This window comes from Lepus europaeus, chromosome 19 (genome assembly GCF_033115175.1).
Source record: "Lepus europaeus isolate LE1 chromosome 19, mLepTim1.pri, whole genome shotgun sequence".
Taxonomy (NCBI): domain Eukaryota; kingdom Metazoa; phylum Chordata; class Mammalia; order Lagomorpha; family Leporidae; genus Lepus; species Lepus europaeus.
In genome coordinates, this window is record NC_084845.1 from 8920649 (window position 1) to 8945883 (window position 25235).

At 63.1% G+C, this 25235-nt stretch overlaps 3 protein-coding genes across 3 annotated transcripts; 1 reads left to right on the forward strand and 2 right to left on the reverse strand.

Annotated features, from left to right (window-relative positions):
* Positions 1 to 6348: 6348 nt before the first annotated feature.
* On the forward strand, positions 6349 to 8734 carry PGLYRP1 (peptidoglycan recognition protein 1). Its single transcript, XM_062177161.1, has 3 exons — positions 6349 to 6685; positions 8216 to 8337; positions 8517 to 8734. Exons 1-3 carry the CDS (start codon positions 6402 to 6404, stop codon positions 8693 to 8695), a joined length of 585 nt encoding a protein of 194 aa, XP_062033145.1. The 5' UTR covers positions 6349 to 6401; the 3' UTR covers positions 8696 to 8734.
* Positions 8735 to 9103: 369 nt separating this feature from the next.
* CCDC61 (coiled-coil domain containing 61) lies at positions 9104 to 24935 on the reverse strand. The gene is given in 15 exon segments (XM_062176853.1): positions 9104 to 9338; positions 9456 to 9528; positions 9872 to 9926; positions 10082 to 10157; positions 10245 to 10390; positions 10649 to 10710; positions 10712 to 10725; positions 10838 to 11007; positions 11451 to 11533; positions 11624 to 11834; positions 14968 to 15129; positions 16852 to 17009; positions 18390 to 18472; positions 18640 to 18798; positions 24887 to 24935. Coding segments are annotated over 14 exon segments (1539 nt in total). The 5' UTR covers positions 18788 to 18798; positions 24887 to 24935; the 3' UTR covers positions 9104 to 9240.
* Positions 18805 to 21627, reverse strand: LOC133748217 (formin-2-like). The gene is made up of 2 exons (XM_062176854.1): positions 20604 to 21627; positions 18805 to 20216 (listed from the first exon to the last, which is right to left on the reverse strand). The coding sequence occupies exons 1-2, from the start codon at positions 21110 to 21112 to the stop codon at positions 19337 to 19339; spliced, it is 1389 nt and encodes a 462-aa protein (XP_062032838.1). The 5' UTR covers positions 21113 to 21627; the 3' UTR covers positions 18805 to 19336.
* Positions 24936 to 25235: the final 300 nt, after the last annotated feature.

Consider the following 25235-nt stretch of genomic DNA (forward strand, 5'->3'; position numbering starts at 1 on the left):
AGAGAGAGAGAGAGAGGAGAGAAGTCTTCCACCCGTTGGTTCACTCCCGATTGGCTACAATGGCCAGAGCTGAGCCGATCCAAAGCCAGGAGCCAGGAGCTTCTTCTGGGTCTCCCATGTGGATGCAGGGGCCCAAGCAGTTGGTCCATCCTCTGCTGCTTTCCCAGGCCATAGCAGAGAGCCGGATCGGAAGTGGAGCAGCCCGGTGCCCATATGGGATGCTGGCATCACAGTCAGCCGCTTAACCTACAATGCAGGCCCCCAATATTTTTAATATAACAAAAAAAAAGTGTTTTTTCTACCTACAAGAGGATCTGAGATCTTTTTTTTTTTTTTTTAATACCAGCTGGATTAATCCTAAAGCATTAGATACAGGCAGGGAGTGAGTTAAGTATGTAAAATTCTACCTCCTAAAGCACTCAGGAGTAAAGCGAGTTCCCTCCTATGCACAAGGTACATGAGCGACATCACTTTGGGGTTCAGAGAGGTGGCGGCAGCCTCTCACGAGGCCGGACTCCATCCGAGGCCGGGGAAACGTGCAATAAACAAAACCCTGCGGGGAGACCTCGCGGCGCCTCCTGATGCTGACGTTCTTAGCGCCCCGCCAGAAGTCTGGGGTGTCCATTTTCCTCTCGCTACCAAAGGCTCGCTCCGGGTTTTAAATCGGGGCCCAAAGTGCCTGATTTTTCAAGATTCCTCTGTTTAAACCCTGTGCAGAGAGTGTGCCAAGTCCCCGTGGGGGAGGGGGAGGCAGCGCAGACAGCGAGAAGGGCAGGCTCAGAGTCTTGAGCGGCTTTGAGAAACAACCCGGTCACAAGTGAGCTCCAGAGGTCAGAGTGTGTGTGCCAGGAGAGGGGAGATGGACCAGAGTGCAGAGTGGAAACAGACAGGAGAGCCGCCGTTCGGGGTCTTCAGGAGGCCCAGCAGGGCCGGCTGACGTTCGTCCAATCCCCCAGTGTTCGTGGGGCACCTGCTAGGTGCCAGGCGCTGCCTGGGCGCTGGGTCCAAGGAGGGTGCTCAGGGAGACGGGACCCTCCAAAGAAGAGCTGGTTCCGAGGAGAAAATTACGAGACATCTTGCACCAGAGGTGCCCGTGGGCCCCAGATCCAGGACTCAGCTGACCAAACTGGGGGTGGACGTGGCCACCTGGCAGACCAGGTGCCGGGTGACGGGGGGCAGGGCGCTGAGTCCGAAAGGAGGGGAAGTCAGAGAAGCAGAAGCAAACCAAGGCTGAGGGAAGTGGGCCTCTGAGGAGGAAGTGGCCACCATGTCAGAGGCTGGCCAGCCGCCTGAGACGGCCCGGCCCGCGGTGTCGGCACGGGTGCTTACCATGGACGCCTGCCTCACACCGCACGCAGAGATGCACACCAGCCACTGGAAGCTCCCAAACCGACACCTAAATGGAAAAAGCGTCACCAATGCGGTGGAAAAGGCAAGAAACACTGAACCCGTGAAAGGAGCTTTTTTTTTTTTTTGACAGGATGAGGGTTGCAGTGGGTTTGACAAACAACTGGCAGGGAAACGCCTGGAAGAGAGGAATGGGCATGGACGCAGTCAGAAATCTATGGGGGAGAGGAGAGGGAGAGGAGGGGAGAGGGGAACGGAGGGGAGGGGAGGGAGGGGAGGGGAGAGGAGAGGAGAGGAGGGGAGGGAGAGGAGGGAGGGGAGAGGAGGGGAGAGGAGAGGAGAGGAGGGGAGGGGAGAGGAGGGGAGGGGAGAGGAGGGGAGGGGAGAGGAGGGAAGAGGAGAGGAAAGGGGAATGGAGAGGAGGGGAGAGGAGAGGAGAGGAGGGGAGGGGAGAGGAGGGGAGGGGAGAGGAGGGGAGGGGAGAGGAGGGGAGGGGAGAGGAGAGGAGAGGAGAGGAAAGGGGAACGGATAGGAGGGGAGAGGAGAGGAGAGGAGGGAGGGGAGAGGAGAGGAGGGGAGGGAGAGGAGAGGAGGGGAGGGGAGAGGAGAGGAGGGGAGAGGAGGGGAGGGGAGAGGAGGGGAGGGGAGAGGAAAGGGGAACGGATAGGAGGGGAGAGGAGAGGAGAGGAGGGGAGGGGAGAGGAGAGGAGGGAGGGGAGAGGAGAGGAGAGGAGGGGAGGGGAGAGGAGGGGAGGGGAGAGGAGGGGAGGGGAGAGGAGGGGAGGGGAGGGGAGAGGAGGGGAGGGGAGAGGAGAGGAGAGGAGGGGAGAGGAGAGGAGGGAGGGGAGAGGAAAGGGGAACGGATAGGAGGGGAGAGGAGAGGAGAGGAGGGGAGGGGAGAGGAGAGGAGGGGAGGGGAGAGGAGAGGAGAGGAGGGGAGGGGAGAGGAGGGGAGGGGAGAGGAGGGGAGGGGAGAGGAGGGGAGGGGAGGGGAGAGGAGGGGAGGGGAGAGGAGAGGAGAGGAGGGGAGAGGAGAGGAGAGGAGGGGAGAGGAGGGGAGGGGAGAGGAGAGGAGAGGAGGGGAGAGGAGGGGAGGGGAGAGGAGAGGAGGGGAGGGGAGAGGAGGGGAGGGGAGAGGAGAGGAGGGGAGGGGAGAGGAGAGGAGGGGAGGGGAGAGGAGAGGAGAGGAGGGGAGGGGAGAGGAGAGGAGGGGAGGGAGAGGAGGAGGGGGGAGATAAGGGAGGGGAGAGGAGAGGAGGGAGGGGAGGGGAGAGGAGAGGGGAGAGAGGAGATGGGAAGGGAGGAGAGGGGAGGGGAATGGAGGAGAGGAGAGGGGAGAGGAGGGGAGGGGAGAGGAGAGAAGAGGGGAAGGGATGTGAGGGGAGGAGAGGGGAACGGAGAGGAGGGGAGAGGAGAGGAGGGGAGGGGAGAGGAGAGAAGAGGGGAAGGGATGAGAGGGGAGGGGAGATGAGGGGAGAGGAGAGGAGAGGGGAAGGGAGGAGAGGGGAGGAGAATGGAGGAGAGGGGAGGGGAGAGGAGAGGCGAGAAGAGAGGAGGGGAGAAGAGAGGAGAGAAAAGAGAGGAGAGGAAAAGGGAGGAGAGGAGGGGAGGGAGAGGAGAGAAGGGAGAGGAGGGGAGGGAAGAGAGGAAAATGGAGAGGATAGGGGAGGAGAGGGGAGGGGAGGAGAGGGGAGGGGAGGGGAGGAGAGGGGAGGGGAGGGGAGAGGAGAGGGGAGGAAAGGGACGGGGGAGGAGAGGGGAGGGGAGGGGAGAGGAGAGGGGAGGAAAGGGATTGGGGAGGAGAGGGGAGGGGAGAGGAGAGGAAGGAAGACCACCCCCTCCCCGAGGTTCAGGCAGTGCAAACCAAACAGTCAGGAGGTTCTGTCGCTTGGCGGGGAAAGGCGTGTGAGGCTCACTACACTGCTGGGGAGAGCAATACTAAAACCTCCCTGCTGGGGGCCGGCGCTGTGGCATAGCAGGTAGAGCAGCCGCCTGCAGTGCTGGCATCCCACATGGGCGCCAGTTCAAGTCCCCGTTGATCCACCTCCGATCCAGCTCTCTGCTGTGGCCTGGGAAGGCAGTGGAAGATGGCCCAAGTCCTTGGGTCCCTGCACCCTCTTGGGAGACCTGGAGGAGGCTACTGGCTTCTGGCTTCGGACTGGTGCAGCTCCGGCCATTGTGGCCAATTGAGGAGTGAACCAGCGGATGGAAGACCTCTCTCCCTCTCCCGCTCTCTCTCTCTCTCTCTCTGCCTCTCCTTCTCTCTCTGTAACTCTGCCTTTCAAATAAATAAATCTTTTTTTAAAAAATTCTACTGGGATTTAGAACACGGCTGTAGTTGTTCTGTGTTCATCCACTTTGTGAGAATCAATTCAAGCTCTCCTCTCTCTCTATTGACTCTAGAAGCTTCTCTCTCAATCCTGGCCACTCTCTAGAAAGTCCACTGGGGAGCCAGCACGTGGCGCAGCAGGTGAAGCCACCACCTGAGACACCCATACCGGAGCACCTGTCCAAGTCCCGGCTGCTCCACTTCTGATCCAGCTCCCTGCTTATGCACCCGGGAAGGCAGCGGAAGATGGCCCACGTGCCTGGCCCCTGCACCTGCGTGGGAGGCCAGGATGAGGTTCCGGGCATCTGGTTTTGGCCTTGCCCAGCCCTGATATTCAGGGAATCAACCAGTGGATGGATGATCTCTCTCTCTCTCTCTCTCTCTCTCTCTCTCTTTTCTCTCTCCCTCCCTCACTCTACCTTTCAAATAAATATAATAAATCTTTACAAAACAGAAGGCCATTCGTTCACCTTTCTTGATGTGCATCCTTCTCCAATGCTCCTAAAAAGGACTGAGATGATGGGGCCAGCGCTGTGGTCTAGCGGGTAAACCATCAGCTGCAGCGCCAGCATCTCATATGGATACCGGTTCAAGTCCTGGCTGATCCACTTCTCACCCAGCTCCCTGCAAATGCACCTGGGAAAGCAGCGGAGGATGCCCAAGTGCTTGGGCCCCTGCACCCACGTGGGAGACCCAGAAGAAGCTCCTGGCTCCTGGCTGCGGATCCAGCTCATCCCTGGCCATTGTGGCCATTTGGGGAGTGAGCCAGCACTCTCTCACTCTCTTTTTCTCTCTGTCTCTGTCTCTCCCTCTCTAACTCTGCCCCTCCAAATAAATAAATAGTTTTTTTTTTTTAAAAAAAAATAGACTGAAAGAGATACAAATGTACACGACAACCCAACAATCCCAGTTATGCGATTCTGTTCTTCATTTTGCAAACAACCCACTTTTTTTAAACAAGCAACAGATATGAGCAGATGATTGACAGAACAGAACCAAATGGGGAGCAAACAAGAAAAACGCTCATCTCCTGAGTGCTTGTAAAAATGCCAACTCATAGAGCTATCACTTTACACCTGTCAACTTAAGATTCAGTGGGGCCCGCGCTGTGGCGTAGCAGGTTAGGCCACCGCCTGCAGTGCCCACATCCCATACGTGCACCGGTTCAAGATCTGACTGCTCCACTTCCGATCCAGCTCTCTGCTAATGCGCCTAGGAAAGCAGCAGAAGATGGCCCAAGTGCTTGGACCCCTGCACCCATGTGGGAGATCCGGACAGAGTTCCTGGCTCCTGGTGTTGGCCTGGCTAGAACTGGAGCCGAACCCTCTGGCGCACATATTAGAGCTGCGTCCCCTTTGGCCTGAGAAGCCTGCATTTCTCATTCACCCGGACACACGCCAGGGCCCAGAGGGGTTTGTGCAAGAACCCGGAACACCTTTGGCTGAGCCTCTACCAAGAAGCGTTGCGCAAGCTCTGTGAAGAACCCACTAGAATCAGACGCACGGCCCTGGAGTGTTCCATCACAGACCGCAAACCCACGCATGTGGCTTTATGTGTTTGAGAAATAAATCCGGTCCTGTGCGTTTGTAGCAAGCTGGGGGGTTCATCTCCGTGGCCAGAGCCCGGCTTCACTGTCTGTTCCCCGTGTGTGACAGCCCTGCCAGGCCTCGGCTTCCTCGCTGTGTAGCGTGTTCATGATAAGTAACACGCACCTCTCAAGCCTGCTGTGAGCAGGTGGCCGCTTTGCAGAGTGCATGGAGCCGCGGGCGTGCGCCTGCATGGCCTCGCGAGGGCCCCTTCCCTCCCGTCTCACTGGGGACCTTGGGTGGGCGGAGCTGGAGGGAGCCCGGCACAGGGCGTCTAGATGTATGGCAGTTCAGCTTGTGACAACTAGCATGTGTTACTCCTGCAAGTTTTAAAAGTTTGTCTTTGATTTACTTATTTGAGGGACAGAGAGGTAGAGAGCCCCCTGCCACTGGCCCATATCCCCAAATGCCTGCAACAGCCAGGGCTTGGCGGGGCGGAAGCCTTGCACCCCAGCCCCCTCAGGGGCCCTGGGCAAGGGGCTGCATTCCTCGGGACTCGGAGTCCCGCCTTGTGGGCATGGAGCTGCCAGTGGCACCCACATAAAGCGCGCTGCTTGCCTCCAGCTGCGGCTCCCAAGGGCCCAAGTCCTGCTGGCCTGCTCACTCCCTCCCCCTTCACACCCTCGCCCCATGCTGCAGGTGGGGGACAGTGAGGCACAGAAGAGGCCGCCTCGCTGGCTTCTGCTCAGACGCTGGAGAGCAGGCAGCCTCGGAGGGCGACTCTGGACTCCCCCCCCCCCCCAGGAGCTACCACCTCCCAGCTCCGGACTTCCCCTCTCCCCCACCTCACTTGACCCAACTGCGAAACTGGGTTTCCCAATACTCACCCTTGGGTTTGCCGCAAGGGTTAAGTGTCACAGGCCTGGGCCTGTTTTGGAAAACAGGAAGCCATGCCCACAGGGGGTGGGATGCCCGGTAACTGGGGCAATGCGCCACTTGAAGGGGGGGAGCGCGAGGTAGGGCAGGGAACCACCCTCTGGGCCTTCCAGAAAACACAGGGGTAAGTACCAAGTGTGGGGTTCCCTGCGGGGGGGGGCTGGAAACCCCCTGCGGTGTGAGGCAAGAACCCCGCCCCCTCCAGATAAAGCCGCCCCGCCCCGGGCATTGCGCCCTCTTCACTGCCCCTGCGCCCTGCTGCCATGTTCCGCCGCGCGCTGCTGGCCTGCACCCTCCTGGCCCTGCTGGGCCTCGGGGCAGCTCTGAAGACATCAGCCCCGAGCTGCTGCAGCCCCATTGTGCCTCGCAAGGAGTGGAAGGCCCTGGCGTCCGAGTGCTCGCAGCGCCTGCGCCACCCGGTGCGCTACGTGGTGGTGTCGCACACGGCAGGCAGCAGCTGCAGCAGCCCGGACGCGTGCCAGCAGCAGGCCCAGAACGTGCAGCACTACCACGCGCGGACGCTGGGCTGGTGTGACGTTGGCTACAAGTGAGTGGGGCCCCGCGGAAGCCGGCCTGGGTCTGCAGCCTCCTGGCCTCACCTCTGGGGGTCTTTGTTTCTCTGCTCAGGTCACCCTTTAAGGCTGGGCAGGTGCAGGTGGCCCAAAAAATGCCTGGGGCCTTTGACCAGGATCAAGGTCCTGGGGTCAGCTCAGAGACCTGGGGCAGCGCCAGCACATTCAGCTTCTTCCTGCTGGCTGTTGCCGGGCGGGGGGGCGGGGGGGATTGTTGAGATCGGCTCCGGGGCCGTGCCCACCGGACCCCTGCGCCAAGGATGGGGCTGGTGTCCTACACAGGGGGTCTCCATCTCAGCACGGAAGGAGCCAGTGTGTGCTGAGCTCTCGGGGCGCTGCCTGGCCTGCCGCGGGACTCCGGAGTCCAGGTGCCATTGCCATTAGGCAGCAATCAGCAGTAGGGGGCGTGTTGAGACTGCTCCCTGGGCAGCAGCGTGGCCAGGGGCCCCACACAGGGGTCCCAGGAACCCTGCAGGTTCCAGGACCACCTGGAAACATACGCTCTCAGGCCCCGCCCCTCGAGGCTGCTTCAGAAGACCTCTTTCAAAGAAGTCTGGAAACTTCCAAGGGGACCCCAGCTCTAACCTCCGCCTTGCAGGGCTGCGTCCAGGACCTGCGCTAGGCCCTGCGGCCCCTGCGCCAGAAGCAGCAGACTGACATCGGCTTCCGGGATTTCAGGATCCCAACACCGATCCTGCTGTTCCCAGGGCCCCTCCTGCGCCTGTCCTAGCCTCTCTCCGTGCGTCAGCTGCTCCCTTGGTGGAGGCTCCGAGCTGCTCCCGTGTGGCCGGCGCACAGCCAGCGCTGTCTCACAGCGCCGGGGTGGGGGTGGGGGGGCCGGGAAGGTGATGGGGCCCTCAACAGCCCAGCCCCAGTGCCAGGCTGTGTGAGCTGGACTCCCAGGGGACCCTCGGCGGGGGACACCAAGGCGCCCCGATTCTGGGGTGACCCGGGGAGTGGGGAGGCTGCGCCAGCAGATGCTGCCCCTACAGGAGTTATTCCGGGGCTTGTCAATCAAGTCAGCCAAGGTGTGTTCTTATGGAACTGCTGCAGGCTTGGCAGACAAATCCTGAGGCACCAGGTCTACACCTGGCTCTGACCCCCTGCCTAGCTCGAGTCCCTGCTGTGGCCCCCAAGGGCGGGCAGCAGCTGGGGCCAGGGCCGAGTCCCTGGTGGAGATCCAGCAGAGAGGCAAAGCAAGCAAACAAGACCTGCTGGGCGGAGTCATGGAGACCCAGTGGGCGGAGTCATGGAGACCCGGTGGGCGGAGTCATGGAGCCCTGGTGGGTGGGGTCATGGAGCCCTGGGTGAAAACCCTGGCTCTGCCTCGTGGGCTGTGTGACCTCTGGCAGGTGCCTCCCCAGCTCTGATCCCTGGCCGTGGGGGAAAATCAGGGGAGGAGGAGGAGGTTTGGGGAACTGGGAGTGGCAGGAGGGGAGTGGAGGAGGGGGAGGGAGTCTGCCCCAGGAAGCTCCTCCTCTCACCAAGCCCCGCCCACCACGCAGCTTCCTGATAGGAGAGGACGGGCTGGTGTATGAGGGTCGCGGCTGGGACATCAAGGGCGACCACGCGGGGCCCACCTGGAACCCCATATCCATCGGCATCACCTTCATGGGCAACTACATGGGTGAGTTGGGATGTGGGTGGCACAGCAGGGGGCCCCACGCTCTGCTCTGGGGGGCTGCCTGAGCTCTCCCCCGGAGGCACAGAGCGCTTCAGCCCAGCTCCGCTGTCACTCACCCGGGAGCCTGCACCACCTCTGCCCCATGAGGGAGCCCCGGTCACACTCCTGCTCCCCCCTCCCAGATCGGGTGCCACCAGCCCGGGCCCTCCGGGCTGCCCAGAGCCTGCTAAACTGCGGCGTGGCTCGGGGAGCCCTGAGCTCCAACTACGAGGTCAAAGGGCACCGGGACGTGCAGAAGACGCTGTCGCCAGGCAACCAGCTCTACCAAATCATCCAGACCTGGCCGCACTACCGCGAGTGAAGCCTACTCCCGCCCGCCCCCAGGCCTCCCCTCCAATAAACCTGCAGCTCAGTGTCCCGAGTGGGTCCCTCTCTGCGCCTCCCCCGCCCTCCCACCAGACCCTGGCCCCAGCACACCATCCTCTCTGGTGCTCAGAACCCAGAGGTCTCCGGGCAGAGCCCAGGACCCAGCACCAAGTGGGTCCGGGTGGCACCGACAGGCCTCGGGCCGCAAGGCACCCCTCCCTCGGCCACTCGGCCACACACAGCCCGTGCAGATCTCTGCTCACTCCCACCCCTGGGGCCAAGCACCCGTCAGCGCCCAGTCAGGTGCACCCATAGACACCAGGTCCTGGTTACACCCCCAAGCCTCCTCCTTCCCCCCCCCCAAAACCTCTGCCCTTCAAAGTCACCAGCTGAGGGTCCCCAAGGACAAAGATGTTTATTTACAAAGGCAGGTGTGGCCGGGGAGAGGGCAGGGTCAGGGCCCCCGGGGAGGACCAGGGCGCTGCCCCACCCCATTCTCAGGTGGGCGGAGGATGGAGGGGCACCCCCCCCCCGCCACGGTCATGATCGCGTGTCCAGCCGGTTCATGTACTCCTGCAAGGCCTTCAGGCGGGCATCTATCTCGGCCATGTCGGCCGCCTGGTGGTCGGAGCTGTATTCTGGGAGAGGAGGTGTGGGCGTTGGGGCTGTGAGGGGCCCCACACGCCGCCCTCCTAACCACCCCGGTGGGGCCTGCGTGGGAGAGCCAGGGCAGATGTGAGGTCCCAGGGGCTCACCTTTGATGGGGACCCAGCCCCCTGAGTTGGCCAGGCGTCTCTGACGGTGGCTGTGTTCCAGAGGCACGGACTTCTGACCACAGAGGCAGGAAAGGGGTCAGGCACCCCCTTTAATCCTGCCCCCCAAATCCCACTGAAAGTTCTGGACTTCAAGAACAACGAGGGCTGGCACCTGCTGGGCCCTCATTGTATGCCAAGAAACCTCCTGTGTCTTGGTGCCCCCCTTTCCCTGATAAAGAAACTGAGACACAGAGGGCTAAGTGACTGCCTTGAGCCCAGGGGTTGGAGGGCCCCCGGGGTGCTCCCCCCAACCCTGCAGCCTCAAGAAGCCCTGGTGACAGAGGCACTTGGGACCCGACCCCGGGATGGAGACGGAGCAGACACGGGGGCAGCTGGCTGGGGAGACCCTCACTCACCGTGTGGGACCCACTCCAGGAGATGGGGCTGGAACGCTTCCGGAGCCCGCGAGTGCTGGGGGGGGGGGGGGGGCGGTGATCAGGGAGCAGTGGGGGGGGCCTTTGGCAGCTCACTCATCCACCTTGGTGGTTTCAAGGCCCCCTGCCCTTCATCACCCCATCCCCCCACCCCCACCCCCCAGTCACCCTTCCCCACGATGCAAGTCTTACCTTCTGGAGAGCGACTGGGAGAAGTCCAGCTCACTGCAGGAGCTGGCCGAGGAGCAGCGGCTGCGGAAACTGTCCACTGGAGGGAGGGGGGTGTGAGCGCCCAGCCCCCGGGGCCCCCACCCTCCCACGCCTGCCCGCGGGCCGCCGCCTCCAGGCCGCTTACCCGAGGAGCTGCGGTGTCGGGAGCGGTTGGCCGCGTCCCCCCGGCCGCTCACAGCGGCAGGAGGCCGGCCCTGGCGAGACCATGAGACGGATGGGCCGTCCCCACTTCCTCCGGAGCCCAGGCGGTTCCGCTGCTGCTGCTGCTGCCTGGGAAGCCGAGAGACCTGGTGTGCGCCCAGCGCCGCAGGGGAGGGCCCCGGCCCCGCCCCGCCCCCGCCCCGGCCCGCCGTAGCCTGCGGGACCAGACCAGTGCGGGTGGGGGGAGCCCTGAGCAGGCAGGGGAGGGGTCAGGCCAGCAGGAGGGACAGGTGAGCAGTGGGAGCGCTGCAGGTACCAGGTGATGGAAGCAGCTGGGGGGGAGGGGCGGGGGCGGGGGTGTGGGCAGGAGAGGGGGCGGTCCCTAACTTCATTCTGATCTCTTTCTGCTTCTTCTCCTTGGCTTTCACAAAGGCCGTGGGGTCGAAGCGGGGTGACACGACCACCTAGGATAAGGGGGGACGGGGTGTGGAGAGAAGAGGGGCCGGGTCACGGGGTCACGGGCGGGCGGCTCCAGCCCGATCACCACCCCCAAGGCAGAGCAGGGCAGGCCCGGACCTGTGGGTGAGGGCGTGGGGCGAGCAGGCCGGCCCCGACCCCGGCCCCCGCGGCTGCTCTCTCGGGATGAGGAACGGGCGGCCCCGCGGCCCCGAGACGTAGAGCGCTCCCGGGACGACGAAGCCCGGTCTTCGCGGGCCGAGGCCGGAGCCACCGGCGGAGGCCGCCTCCTGAGGGCACAGGACCGGCTGTTAGCTGCCCGCGGGTCTGGACAACCCCACCCCCTCCAACTCCCCTCAACTCCTAGACACACACTCCTGCCCCACGACCCTCCCTCAGTGTCTGCCCCTCTGCAAGACCAGAGAAAAGCCCCCTCCCAAAAAGACCCACGTGTCACCTGCGTGCATCCCAACGTGACTCCTTCACGCAACGCATTTCCCAGCTCCCTGGAGCTCCTGCCCATTGTCCATCACCCACCCCAATAAAGCCCGCCCACCCCACCTGCTGGGCCATGCCCTCCAGGCCCAAGCCCTGCTCATCTTCCCCGGCCCTGCCCCCTCCCAGTGCACCACCCAGTCCTTAGGCCTCGCCCACCCCACAGCCCCGCCCACTCCCAGGCTCTGCCCATCCTTCAGGCCCCGCTCCCCCAGCCCCTGCAGGCCCCGCCGCTCACCCTCTCTTGTACAGGGCCAGCTCGCCATTCAGCGTCTTCAGCCGGGCGCGCAGGCTCCGCTCCGACGCCTTCGCCTCCTCGAGCTGCCGGCAGGGGAGAGCGGCGCAGATCCCCACCGAGGCCGAGGCCCGCGCCCGCGCCCCCGCCGGCCCGCCGGCTGCTCCGGGCCTCACCTCCTTGGCCAGGCGGCGGCAGTCCTGGCCGCGGCGGCCCGACGCCCGGTGCCCGAGGCCGCGCTCCTGCCGCAGCTCCAGCTCCAGGCCGCGCACCAGCCCGCGCAGCGCCTCGGCCTCCTGGCGCGCCGCCCGGCCGGCCAGCGCCTCCTCGCGCGCGCGGCCCAGCCGGGCCTCCAGCTCGCGCTTCTCGGAGGCCAGGCGGGACACCCTATGGGGGAGGCAGGGGACAGCGAGCCCACGGTGTCACCTCCCCCATAAAGGCGGCCCCCGCGCCCAGGAGAACAGGGCCAGGCCCGCATCACACATCATCTGCACCAAAGAGAGAGAACCTTCCATCCACTGGTTCACTCCCCAAATGGCTTCAACAGCCAGGGCCGGGCCCGGTGGAAGCCGGGAGCCAGGAGCTCCATCCGGGTCTCCCGCGTGGGTGGCAGGACCCCGAGCACTGAGCCATCGCCGCTGCCTCCCAGGACGCGCGTGGCAGGGCGCCGGAGCCGAGGCAGAGTAACCAGGGCTGCAGCCAGGCACCCGAAGGCAGCAGGTGGGCTCCCCACGCACCCACCCTCAGAGACATTTTGTAAGTTATGCAGACACGGGAGGGCGAGCTCCGAGGACCCTCGGAGGGAACGGGGACGCAAAGTGGCCTTCTCTGAATTGCCGCCGTGCCAGGGTCGGCCGCCACTCCGGAAACACTTTCGGTACCAGCAAACGGAGTAAATTTTAACGAAAGCTCCCACAGACCTAACTACACTATGTCAGAGTTGGGGGCACGTTGGAGACCTGCGTTGCGGTAGCTACAAGGTTTGTCTTTCGCCAGCGCGATACGGCCTACGCACAAAGAAATCTTAAACTTCATTCGGAACTCATTACACCGACCTTGCTCAGCGCACAGCAAACAGTGTCCCTAGAGACTTTAGGTTTTTGGCGCCATGACAGACCCAAATGTACAAGCAAAGAAGTGAAGTGAGCACAGACATTGCTCTCTTTTTGTTGGTTTTTAAAGATTTATTTATTTATTTGAAAGGCAATTACAGAGAGAGAGAGAGAGAGAGATCTCATCTACTGGTTCACTCACCAAATGGCCGCCACACCTGGGGCTTGGCCGGGCCAAGCCAGGAGCTTCTTCAGGGTCTCCCACATGGGTGCACTGGCCCAAGCACGTGGGCTCCCATGTGGGGCGCCGGCGCTGCAGGCAGAAGCTTCACCGTCTATGCCACAGCCCGGCCCTGTACATTTATATTATACACTGCAGTTGATGTGGATCACACCTCAAAATGGAAAAGTTAAGAAACAGGGGCTGCGGCCGGTGCTGTGGCGCAGCGGGTAAAGCCGCTGTCTGCAGCGCCGGCATCCCATGTGGGCACCAGTTCAAATCCCGGCTGCTCCTCTTCTGACACAGCTCTCTGCTATGGCCTGGGACAGCAGTAGAAGATGGCCCAAGTGCTTGGGCCTCTGCACCCACATGGGAGACCTGGAAGAAGCTCCTGGCTTCGATAGGTGCAAGTCCAGCCATTGTGGCCATCTGGAGAGTGAACCAGCAGATAGAAGACTGATCTCTCTCTCTCTCTCTCTCTCTCTGCCTCTCCCCTCCCCTCCCTCTCCCTCTTCCTCTCTCTCTCTCTCTCTGCCTCTCTGTAACTCTGCCTTTCAAATAAATATTTATAAAAAAAGAAAGGGAAGGGAGGGGAGGGGAGGGGAGGGGAGGGAAGGGAAATCAGGGCCAGCATCGTGGCACAGGTGATGCTGCCTGTGTCACCAGCATCCCATATGGGAGCCCACTCGAGTATCAGCTGCTCCACTTCTGGTCCAGCTCCCTGCCAGAGAAAGCAGCTAAAGGTGGCCCAGATGCTTGGGCCTCCACACCCATGTGGGAGACCTGGATGGAGTCCCAGGCTCCTGGCTTCAGCCTGGCCCAGCCCTGGCCATGGTAGCCATCTGGGAAATGAACCAGCAGATGGAAGCATTCTCTCTCTCTCTCTCTCTCTCTCTCTCTCTCTAACTCAGCCTTTCAAATAAGTAAATAAAACTTAAATAAATAAATAAATAAATGAAAGTTAAGAAACAGTGGGGCTGGGTGGGGGGAGGGTCCCCAGAGAGCCTGAGGGGAGCTGCCTGTCTGGGTGGCGGCCTGGCACCGGCATTTCTCACAGCTCCCCCTGACAACCGGGAGCCCCAGGACCAACTGCAGGACCGGGGAGGCAGAGCCAAGTCAGGAGCTTCAACAATTCCAGGACACCATCTGTGGGTGGAGCCAGCTTTTGGCACAGAGGGCAAGACGAGACACCCGTGGCTCCCTGAGCTCTCCCCCTCCCCTCCTGCCTCCCTCTCCGGGGACCCCAGTAGGCTCCCTCCTCCCAGGGCGGCCTTAGCTCCCCGTTCTCCCCACCTGGGAAGCCCGCCTGCCCCAGGGCTCTCAGTCCATCTCCTCCCTGGCACCAGCCTCAGCAGAGCTGCCAGTCACCATGCCAGCTCGGGACCCCCACCCGCTGGGCACCAGGGCTCCACCCGACTGGTGTGCCCTGTGCAGGAACCCAGGCCCCAGGGCCAAGCTGCCCGGCCCCATGGGTGGCCTGGGGCAGTTTCGCTTTCTGTGAAGAGCAGTGAGGATGGCAACACTGTAAGCTATGGGGATCGATGCAGCCTGTGTAGACCGCGTGGCACAGAGCGACTGCTCCCCAATCGTTAACTGGGCCGGTGTAGTGGGCTCAGCCGCTGCCTGCGGCACCAGCACCGCCCGTGGACACCGGCTCCACTCCCGGCTGCTCCACTCCCTGCTAACGCGCCTAGGAAGGTGCCAGAAGATGGCCCAAGTGCTGGGGCCCCTGCACCCAGTGGGAGACCCGGATGCACACCCAGACTCCTGGTCCACCTCCAGTGGTTGCAGCCATTTGGAGAGTGAGCCAGTGGAAGGAAAACCTCTCTCTCTACCTCTCTCTGTAACTTTCAAATAAATAAAATAAATCTTAAAAAAAAATTAGCTAGTGGCAGGTAGCGTAGAAACTCGGTAAATGTCGGATGAATGAATGAACGAACAAATGACTCTTGGCATCCGCCCAAACTCTGACCCCGGCTGGGCCTGCACTGAGATCCAAGTCTCCCCCAGCTCTGCCCATGGTTCCAAAGGGCTGCGGCTGCCTCCTGGTGGCCAGTCTGGGAAATGCACACATTCCCACAAGCACTCCACGAGCGGATCTGAGGCTGACCCAGCAGCGCCTAAGCCTCCTGGGGGCTTCCCGCCCCCTCAGTCCGGCGCAGCGCACCTAGGCTCCCCAGGAAGACCCAGGAGGTTCCCGGAGGAGGCGGGACTCAGTGCCCAGCACGGGGCCCCCTCCCGGACTCACTGCTCCCGCAGGTGCCAGATCTCGGGGTCCCGGGAGTCCCGAGGGTCCTGGCCGTCCGGCCTGCGCAGGCGGCCCAGCTCCTCCTTCAGCGAGCGGATGATGCCTTGCAGGACCACGGGGTCAGGCTTGCCCTGGTACGGCAGCGGCAGCGGGTAGTGAATCCTGGGGAGGGGTCAGAACCGGGGCACCTCAGAGGCCGCGGACCCACCTGTGGGGAACTGCCGGACTCTGAGAGCCCCCACCCCGAGGGCTCCAGAGCACACAAGCCCCCAAACCCCCCCGCCCTGGCCTGGCCCTGCACATGGAACATGACACCAACGTCTGCTTGGCCAGCAGTGGTGCCCCTCGTGGGCGACGCTGGCCCCAGCGCCACCGCTGGAGTGGATGCTGGAGCCTGACTCAGTTTCCCGGAGCCGGTGCCGATGCTGCCCCCTGCTACCCAATGGCCATTATCAATCCTTCTCCCTTGCTGCCTCCCCGCGTCCAGGCTAGAATGCCAGGGACTCCTTCTCCCAGCATCCCTTGCAGCTGACCACTTCCCATCAAACATAAGGGGTGTTCAAAGAGTTCGTGGTGAACGCACGTCATGAAAAAGCTATGCGGGGCTGGCTTTGTGGCTCACTTGGTTAATCCTCCACCTGCGGCGCTGGCATCCCATATGGGCGTCGGGTTCTAGTCCCGGTTGCCCCTCTTCCAGTCCAGCTCTCTGCTGTGGCCCGGGAAGGCAGTAGGGGATGGCCCAAGTGCTTGGGCCCTGCACCCGTGTGGGAGACCAGGAAGCAGCACCTGGCTCCTAGCTTCAGATCAGTGCAGCGCCAGCCATAGCGGCCATCTGGGGGGTGAACTAACAGAAGGCAGACTTTCTCTTTCTCTCTCTCTCTCTCTGTCTATAACTCTACCTGTCAAATAAATAAATAGAAAAAGCTATGCATGGATTTCACCATTTTTCACAACAAAACAAGTACATCTTTTAATTCCATTTTTCCACTGACTTTTTGAAGTACCCTCAAATTACAGAAAATCTACTGGGAACCCTCTGGGAACGCTTAGTTTTCCTAATAAAAACAGCAGATGTGCTGAGCAAACATAACCCTAGCACCTTCGTCCTGCCTGTCTCTATTCTGAGACCTGGAGGAGATAAACGCAGGGCGCTGGGGCAGGCCTCTGGACACCTGCATCCGTACCGAGTGCCTGGCTCGGAGTCCCGGCTCTGCTCCTGATTCCGGCTCCCTGCGGACGTGCACCTGGGAGGCAGTGGTGATGGCTCAAGGAATCGGGCTCCTGCCACCCTCATGGGAGGCCTGGCTCGAGGTCCCAGCTCCCAGCTTCTGCCTCAGCCCAGTCTTGGCCATGGGGGCATCTGAAGAGTAAATCAGTGGATGGGAGCGCACTCTCTCGCTCTCTCTCTTTCACTTTTTCTGTCTGCCTCTCAAATTTTAAAAAAAGATTTATTTATTTGAAAGAGTTACAGAGAGGCAGAGGCAGAGAGAGAGAGAGAGAGAGAGGTCTTCCATCCGATGGTTCACTCCCCAGATGGCCACAACAGCGGGAGCTGTGCCGATCCAAAGCCAGGAGCCAGGAGCCAGGAGCTTCTTCCGGGTCTCCCACATGCATGAAGGGGCCCAAGCACCTGGGCCATCTTCCACTGCTTTCCCAGGCCACAGCAGAGCTGGATCAGAAGTGGAGTAGCCGGGACTCCCCATGTGGAATGTGGGCACTGCAGGCAGAGGTTTTACCCACTATTCCAAAGCTGGTCCCAATAAATCAAAAAAATTTTAAAACCCCAAGGATCACAAAGGCAAGGCTGAACCCACATTCCCGCGCTGCCCTGGGACCAGGGGCTCGTTAGGGCTTGCCCGCCGCTCCCATCCCGTCCGTGCTCACCTGTCAAACTCCACCGAGTAGATGAGGATCAGGTAGCGCTTGGAGTTGAGCTGGGCTGACCTGGGGGCCAGCGAGCCGGGCCGGGCCCCCATCTTGCGGTTCCGCAGGGACTCCAGGTCTGTGTAGGTCAGCAGGTCCAGGGTGACGGACTCGCTGCTCTGTCGGGACAGCGGGGGAGGAGCTGCCTCGGGGCCCAGCACCGCCACACCCACAGCACACAGCTCACACTCAGGCCATGCGCTGGGCTGTCCTACAGTGTGGCTGGTGGTCAAGGTGGCCCTGGCCCAGGAACATCCCTGCTCCCCAGGGCGCTTGGGAGTCCCTGCGGCCACATTGGTTTCCTGGTAACACAGACGCCGGGCGACTCGTCCACCTTCACCCCAACGGTGCCGAAGGCTCAGTGGGCAGCAGAGCTGAAGCCTCGGCAGGAACCAGGCGGGGGCTGGGGAGCACAGTGACCACGCACAGGACCCGAAACCTAGGGGCACAGCGGGAAGGGCACAGAACGTCCTGCTGCTGGGGTGGGCGCGGGGTCCAGCGGGGTAAGCCCCAGTTTGGGCACCCACAGTCCGGATCGGAGTGCCAGTTACTCCACTTCCGACCCAGCTCCCTGCTAATGCACCTGGGAGGCGGTAGAAAATGGCCCGAGTGCTTGGGCCCCTGCACCCACATGGGAGACCTGGATGGAGCTCTGGGCTCCTGGCTTCAGCCTGGCCTAGCCCCAGCCACTGTGGCCATTTGGGGAGTGAACAAGCAGATGGGAGACCTCTCTCTCTCTCTCTCTCTCTCTCCCTCCCCATCTTTCAAATAAATAAAAATCTTTAAAAACAAACATTAACAGGAGTGAGTATTAGGAGTGCAGTAATTCTGATGGAACAAAGACAGAAGCCTTAGCCATTCTCATTCACTGCCCAAAAGAGAAAAAAATCGGAATTCATCCCTTGCCCCTGAACCTCAGGTCGGTCTCATGCCCCGTTGTCTTTAACCCCAACCTGCATTCCTCCACTGTGCTCCCTACCCCCCACCCATGGCCCACCTAAGATATGAAACAGCCCGGCCCCTGGGCTTGGGCCCCCGCCCTGAGTTCCATCGATGTGCACCCGGGGAGCTGGCCACCTCTGCGGATCTATTTCCCCTGAATATGTTCGGTCTGGCTACAGGTTTGTGCCCCGCCTTGATCTGGCTGCTCTACGTCCAAGCCAGCTCTCTGCTATGGCCTGGAACAGCAGTAGAAGATGGCCCGAGTCCTTGGGCCCCTGCACCCACGTGGGAGACCTGGAGGAAGCTCCTGGCTCCTGGCGTCTGATCGGCCCGGCTCCAAGCCCTGCAGCCATGTGGGGAGTGAACCAATGGAAGGAAGACCTTTCTCTCTGTCTCTCCCTCTCACTGTCTGTCACTCTACCTCAAATAAATAAAATCCAAGAAAGAAAAAAAGAAAGGAAGGAAGGGAGGAAGGAAGGAAGAAAAGAAACAGAAGGGAGGGTCTTGTGCAGACAGGCACGTGTCGCCCCCGCCCCCCAGCCCCCCCCCCGCCCTACCTGTGTGAGGGCCGACTCCAGCATGTTACAGAAGATGTTGAACTGTTTGAAGTTCCCTGTCTTGTGCGTCAAGTCTTCGATGACTGGGAGGGGAGAGAAGTCCCCCCTGAGGTCTGACCACTTGCCCGGTCCGGGGGCACTGCACACGAGCTCTCCAAGTCTCCCCAGCTCCAGTGTCTCGGGCCCGGGGCACGGGGCCCGCAGCCCCTCCCCGCCTTGTGCCGTGACCCCCGGAGGCAGGCACACTCACAGCTGGCATCGAACTCGCCGCGCCACTGGTCAGCGGTCATCCGGTCCTCCACCTCCAGCTCCAGCACCTGTCCAGAAACTGCCACCCGCACGGCATGCTCCACGCCCCGGAAGACGTAGTCCACCTGCAGGCCGGCTGGCTGCTCCATGGCCAGGGTCCCTGGAGAAGGGGGTGAGACGGACACCCAGAAGGGCTGGGAGCCCAGGCCCTCCCTGGAGCGGAAAGGCCAGGATTCACAGCCTGCGGCCACCATTGGCCAGCTGTGACAGCTTGGGAAAACAACTTCCCCTCTCTGTGCCTCGACTTCCCCATCCAGAAAATGGGTATAATTGTGGCCCATCCCTCCCAGAGCTGTCACAAGGACTAAATCGGGCGATATACATGACAGCACTTACACCTGTGCCCACATGGTCCCAAGCCCAAGATGTGCTGGCGCTATACAAACAGGACTGCCGAGGAGAATCGTGGTCAGAATTACCGTCACTCATTCACTCAGCAGGCACTTGCGGAGGGGAGCCAGGCCAGATGAGCAGACAGCCCTGGGCAGGGCAGGCGGGCGCGGCCCTGGGGAGAGCGCTCCAGGCGAGGGCGTGGCCAGGGCTGTCTGTGACACACTCAGCCGTTCCCATGTCAGCTCGTTAGCTGCCACGAGCCTGGGCATCGGCTCTTGTCCAACACAGCTGCTATGAACGGACGCTCATTCCACAGAGCTGAGCTCGGACCCCGGGCGCTGGTTCAGAATGGGGGCTCCCACAGCTCGCGCGCCTGTCCAGCTTCTGCCGTGCAGGCGGGCGAGCTCCTCGGCCTCCCTCCGAGCCACAGTGCTTATCCGTACCACGAGTGCCACCCCGGAGCTGGGGAGGCAACAGGGAGCATCCCTGCCCTCCGCGGGGCGGCAGCTGTGCGGCAATGCCAAGTGGGCGAGGGGCAGGAACGATGTTCTGCGCAGAGGCCTGGGGGGGCCCACGGATCCCGGAGGAGGGCCAGGGGATGCCGGGCACAGAGGGGGACCCACGGATCCCGGAGGAGGGCCAGGGTATGCTGGGCACAGAGGAGGACCCATGGATACCCAGGGGAGAGGACCAGGGGGGCCAGGCATGGAGGGGGACCCACAGATTCCGGAGGAGAGGGCCAGGGGTGCCAGGCACAGAGGGGGACCCACAGATCCCGGAGGAGAGGGCCAGGGGATGCTGGGCACAGAGGGGGACCCACGGATCCCGGGGGAGAGGGCCAGGGGATGCTGGGCACAGAGGGGGACCCACGGATACCCAGGGGAGAGGGCCAGGGGATGCTGGGCACAGAGGGGGACCCACAGATACCCAGGGGAGAGGGCCAGGGGTGCCAGGCACGGAGGGGGACCCACGGATACCCAGGGGAGAGGGCCAGGGGTGCACGGGCACAGAGGGGGACCCACGGATCCCGGAGGAGAGGGCCAGGGGTGCCAGGCACAGAGGGGGACCCACGGATCCCAGGGGAGAGGGCCAGGGGTGCACAGGCACAGAGGGGGACCCATGGATACCCAGGGGAGAGGGCCAGGGGTGCATGGGCACAGCCAGGCACAGGCCAACACGATGTTCAAAGAAAAGCCAGGGCCGGCGCCGTGGCTCAACAGGCTAATCCTCCGCCTTGCGGCGCCGGCACACCGGGTTCTAGTCCCGGTCGGGGCACCGATCCTGTCCCGGTTGCCCCTCTTCCAGGCCAGCTCTCTGCTGTGGCCAGGGAGTGCAGTGGAGGATAGCCCAAGTGTTTGGGCTCTGCACCCCATGGGAGACCAGGATAAGCACCTGGCTCCTGCCATCGGAACAGCGCGGTGCGCCGGCCGCAGCGCGCTACCGCGGCGGCCATTGGAGGGTGATCCAACGGCAAAAGGAAGACCTTTCTCTCTGTCTCTCTCTCTCACTGTCCACTCTGCCTGTCAAAAATAAAAAAAAATAAAAAAAAAAAAAGAAGAAAAAAAAAAAGAAAAAGAAAAGCCAGGAGGTTGGTGTGGCCAGCAGCCCGTGAATGAGGGAAAGGGGCAAAGTGAGGATGAGATCAGAGGCGTGGCAGGGGCCAGATGACAATCACGCGGCCCTCTCCACACGGGAAGACACCAGGGCTCCCGAGACTGGGGTGAGGAGGAGGAGAGGAGACACCAGGGCACCCCGGGACTGAGGTGAGGACAGGAGATGCCAGGGCTCCCCAGGACTGGGGTGAGGAGATGAGACAGCACCAGGGCACCCCAGGACTGGAGTGAGATGAGACGGCACCAGGATGCCCCAGGACTGGAGTGAGGAGAGGAGACACCAGGGCTCCCCGGGACTGGGGTGAGGAGGAGGAGAGGAGACGTGTGGGCGTCTCTGGAGAAGCCAGCAGTCTGCCACCAGGTGTGCACTCGACAGACAGCGGCTTTCTCACCATCAGTGTTGAGCGGGAAAGCGACCACAGAGACAGGCAAGGCCTCAGTGTACAATGGGCACCTGGGGCTCAGCATCGGAGGGGGACACAGCCACCCCCAGGGCCGAGGCACCAGCGCAGACCCTCAGGAGCCCTCCAACTCCTTCCCCTCAACTCCCCGAGGGACAGCCCTCCCAGCTGTGATATCAGAGTACTTAGCAAAGATGAAACACCAGGGCGGGGGATTTTTCAACCTTTGCAGAGCACTGGGCCCCCCAGAACCGCGTGAAATCTCAGGCGCACGGCCTACAGCAGATGTCAGGGGCCCCCATTCAGTGTCCCCGCCTCAGAGGCCCAGGGACAACGGCCCGAGCCCCAGACGTCCTGACAGCACCCCTCTGTCCCTAGATCCAAGCCCTTCACTTTATCTGGGCACAGGGTCTCCAGTGCTTTCTGGAGGGGTTCATGAAACCTGGAGACCCCTTCCCCCGGAAATCCACCCTCTGGCAATCCTACTGATTTCTGGGCGTCCAGAGGCCGGGTTAATCATCCCGATCTCGCCGCGCAGCTCAACATCTCCCCCCACCCCATCCCGGGGCCACCCCAGGCAGCGCGGGCCAGCACCTTGCCCCGGGGTCCTAGACCCCGCCCACAGGCCCCACCCCTCGCACTCCGCGAGCCAATCAGCAGCCGCAGCGCGCCGGTTACCAAGGCACGGGAGGGGAGGCCGCCAGCGGCCGCGTTGGAGGCGCTGGTGGACGCCCGGGAAGCGCTTAGCCTCAGCGCCCCCACTAGCAGCAGGGAGATGTAGGGGCGCGCCACACCCATCCCTGCCGCCCACCTGGCCCTGCCCTCCTCTCCTCCTCCCCCGCATCCCCACCCCGAGAAAGGCAGCTCCCCTCTGCGCTCAGCTCCCCGACGTTCAGCGCCCGGTGTAAGGCCTCCCCGCCTACACACACCTCCGCCAACTTCGCCGCTCCCCTCGCCCACCCCCTCTTCTAACTCAGTCGCCCCTCCTCTCTGACCCCGCTCCCCATCGCTCCCCGCCCCTCCTCTCCGCAGAACCCCACTCGCCCCAGCCTCCAGCCGTGCTCCCTTCCCCGTGTGCCGCCCCCACCACGTCCCTTAGCATGCTGCTCTCCCAGGCGGGAGGAGGGGGCGGCTGCACCCTGCTTCCCCTACACCAGTCCCCCAGAGTCCCCTAGGGTCCCTCCCGTATCTTACCTCGGTTCAACCACCCCCCGCACGTGTGTCCCAGGTTCCACCCCGCACACCCCACTTTAGCTCACCCGAGTCCGCCTCTCTCAAGTCTCAGCCGCCCCGGAACAACCCCTCACCCTTTTCTGGGATTCCCGCGGCTCCTCCCCCTCCCGCCGCAGACCCCGCCCCTCCACCTGCACCCAGTGGCCCGTCCTTGTCGCTGCCTCCATCCCAACTCCAAGTCTGTCCTCCTGGCTCTTCCCCGCCTCAGCCTCCAGGCCCCGCCCCCGCAGCTCGTGACGTCATCCCAACCAGGCCCACACACCTGAGCCTGGTTCTCCGGGCCTCGGGACATCAGCACAAGCCCACTCAACCTCCCAGCCCCCAACGCCGCCTCCCATCTTTCACTACTGATGACCCCTACTCCTGCCAGCATTCCATCACTGGCCCCTCCTCCCGGACAGCTCACAGGTGTCACGAGCCACACCCAGGGGGGTCGCCGCTGGGCTTCCCCAAGACAAATCCACAGCACCACCTCCCACACACACACACCCCCATTCTGAGCTCACCTGCACCTCACCCCTGGGATTTAAGCAGGACACAGGTCCCTCCCCCTTCACCCCTGCACTCCCCCAGGAAACAGACCAAAGCCTCCCGGGGTCCTGGAGGGTGGAGACCCGGGCACCCCCACACTGCAGTGTTCCCGGGGTGTCCAGCCTCCTCTCCCACGTGTCCCTTAAACGCCTTCCGCCCCCGGTAAGGCCTGCGCCCACTCCTCAGCCCTTACCTCTAGGGCTCAGCTTGGGGAGCAGGACGCTGACTGGCGGCCGGCCTGCCCCTCCCAGCAGCGGTCTCCCACCTAAAGCCTGGCCTGCGCTACAGGCTGGGGACCCCTCGGTGCCCCCCGCGGCCCCTTCCCCTTAGCGAGGTGAGCAGAACTCGCACTGCCTGCTGCTGACGCCGCTCGCATCCATGTCCCGGCTCAGTCACTGCCAGCACTCCTGGGCTCCCGGTCCCCACGCGGCACACACCGGGAATGCTTGGGAACGTGATGGGAGATGCCAGGACACCGGCTCCCGGCACTGGGGACGCAGCCGTCAGTCACCTCCTCCCCCTCCTCCAGGTCTCCCTCCAACGCCCCCTCCCGCAGGAAGGCCTCCCTGATTCTGGCTGGGTCAGGGGCCGCCCGGGTCCCTAGCACTGCCCAGCAGAGGAACTCGATGACAGCGGTTCCCCCACTGCCCAGGCTCTGAGCCAGCCTGAGAAAGTTTCTCCAATGAGGGGCGATGCCAGCCTCGCAACAGGTGCCTAGGAAAATGCAGATTCCTGGCTCTGGTCCCAAACCTACAGGGGTGGGGCAGAGGGCTCCAAGCTCCTTCAGACAGTAAAGCAGAGGCCCTCTGCCCCTGGCACCGGCCCGCCTGGTCTGTTCCCCTGCCCTGGCCTCACCACCCGGCACAAGGCCCTCCCGGCTCAGCCACCCTGCCCGTGCCACAGGGAGCAGCCGAGGTGGCCAGGACGGCACAGAAGGGACACCTTCTATCACCGGTGCTCTGCGAGGGGCTGAGTTCCACGTGTGCGTGGAGCCAAACCCTCCACTGGGGGGTGTGAGAGCCCAGTGGGCATAGACACACAATCGGCGCGGGGCCAGGAGCCGCTGGGAGGCAGCGGGGCCACCTGTGAGGCCGACACCTGCGCAGGGGCCTGAGGAGGCTCCGGGAAGCCGACCCGGATGGACAGCAAGGAGGCCGCGGTGTGGGCTAGGAGGTTGTGGCGGGAATTGGAGGAGGAGGAGGAGGAAGCCGGATTGGTTGGGGGCCTTGGAGAGGTGCTGAGCGAGGTGGGAGCCAGGAGAGGGTCTGAACACAGCAGCACTATGACCTGACCTTTATTTCAACAGGGTTCCCTGGTTATGGGCGCCAAGGGCAGAGAGGGGAGCCCACCGCAGCAGCCCGGGGAAGAGCAGGAGGCGGCGGGCCGGCCCAGAGTGGCAGCAAGGGAGGCGATGAAACCCAGGCAGACCCCGACTCCTCGATCAGGCACTTGTAGGACCACATGTGGGTGACGGCCAGGGAGGAGCCCAGCGGCGGCCCGGGTTGGGGAGGTGGGAGGGCTCAAACGGCAGGTGCGGTCTGGGGTCAGCGGGACAGAGGTGGCCACTGGGCCGCCTGAGTCTGGAGCCCCGGACTGGAGATGGACGCCTGGGGGTCATCATTAACCGATGAGGGCAGTGCGACCACTGTTCTAAAGCCAGGAGGTCGCTCCGCCCACGGGCGACACTGGGACACTGCAGGCGCACGCCCTCCACCGCGTCGGCCGGGTTCAGGGAAAGTCGCGCGTGAATGCCCTCCGGACACGCGCGCGCGCTGCTCGTCCGCCTCGCACAGCCCGGTCCCGGGACGCCCCCGCCGCGGCGCCCTCCACCCACGGCCCTCCGGACCCCCGCCAATAAAGCCGCCCCGGAAACCGCCAGCTGCACTGTACCCGCCTGACAACTTCTCCCGTCAAAGGCCGCGAAAACAGACGCCCCCAACTCACACCCCTGCCAGCGCCCGCCGTGGGAAAGCGCCCCCTCCCTCCCGATCGCTGCAGCCCACGCTGCCCCAGACAGCCCCCTCCCCCCTCGGCCGCCGCCCCGGCCCGCGCACCCGCCGCTCCCGCCGCCGCTCACCTTCTCCCCGGAGACCCCTCCTCACGAGCGGTTCAACCGCCGAAGCTCCAGCCCCGCCCCGGGATCCGGCCTTCTCACTCCTGATTGGCTCAGGCCTCCCCGCAGCCACATTTCCATTAGCCAGAGCGGACGCCCGTCATTCTGTCCCGCCCCGGAGGAGGGCCCACCCCGCAAAGCTTGCAAATGGCCAGCTAGGAAGGCGGGCCAAACCGAGTGGAGGGCGTTCCCTAAGGGCGAGTTCCTCTCCAATCGCAACTGGCTCATCCTGCTGCCAGTTATTCAGGAGGGCGGGTCCCTGAAGGATCTCGGAAGCAGCACTTGACTCCGCCCACGCCCCCCACAGCAGGCT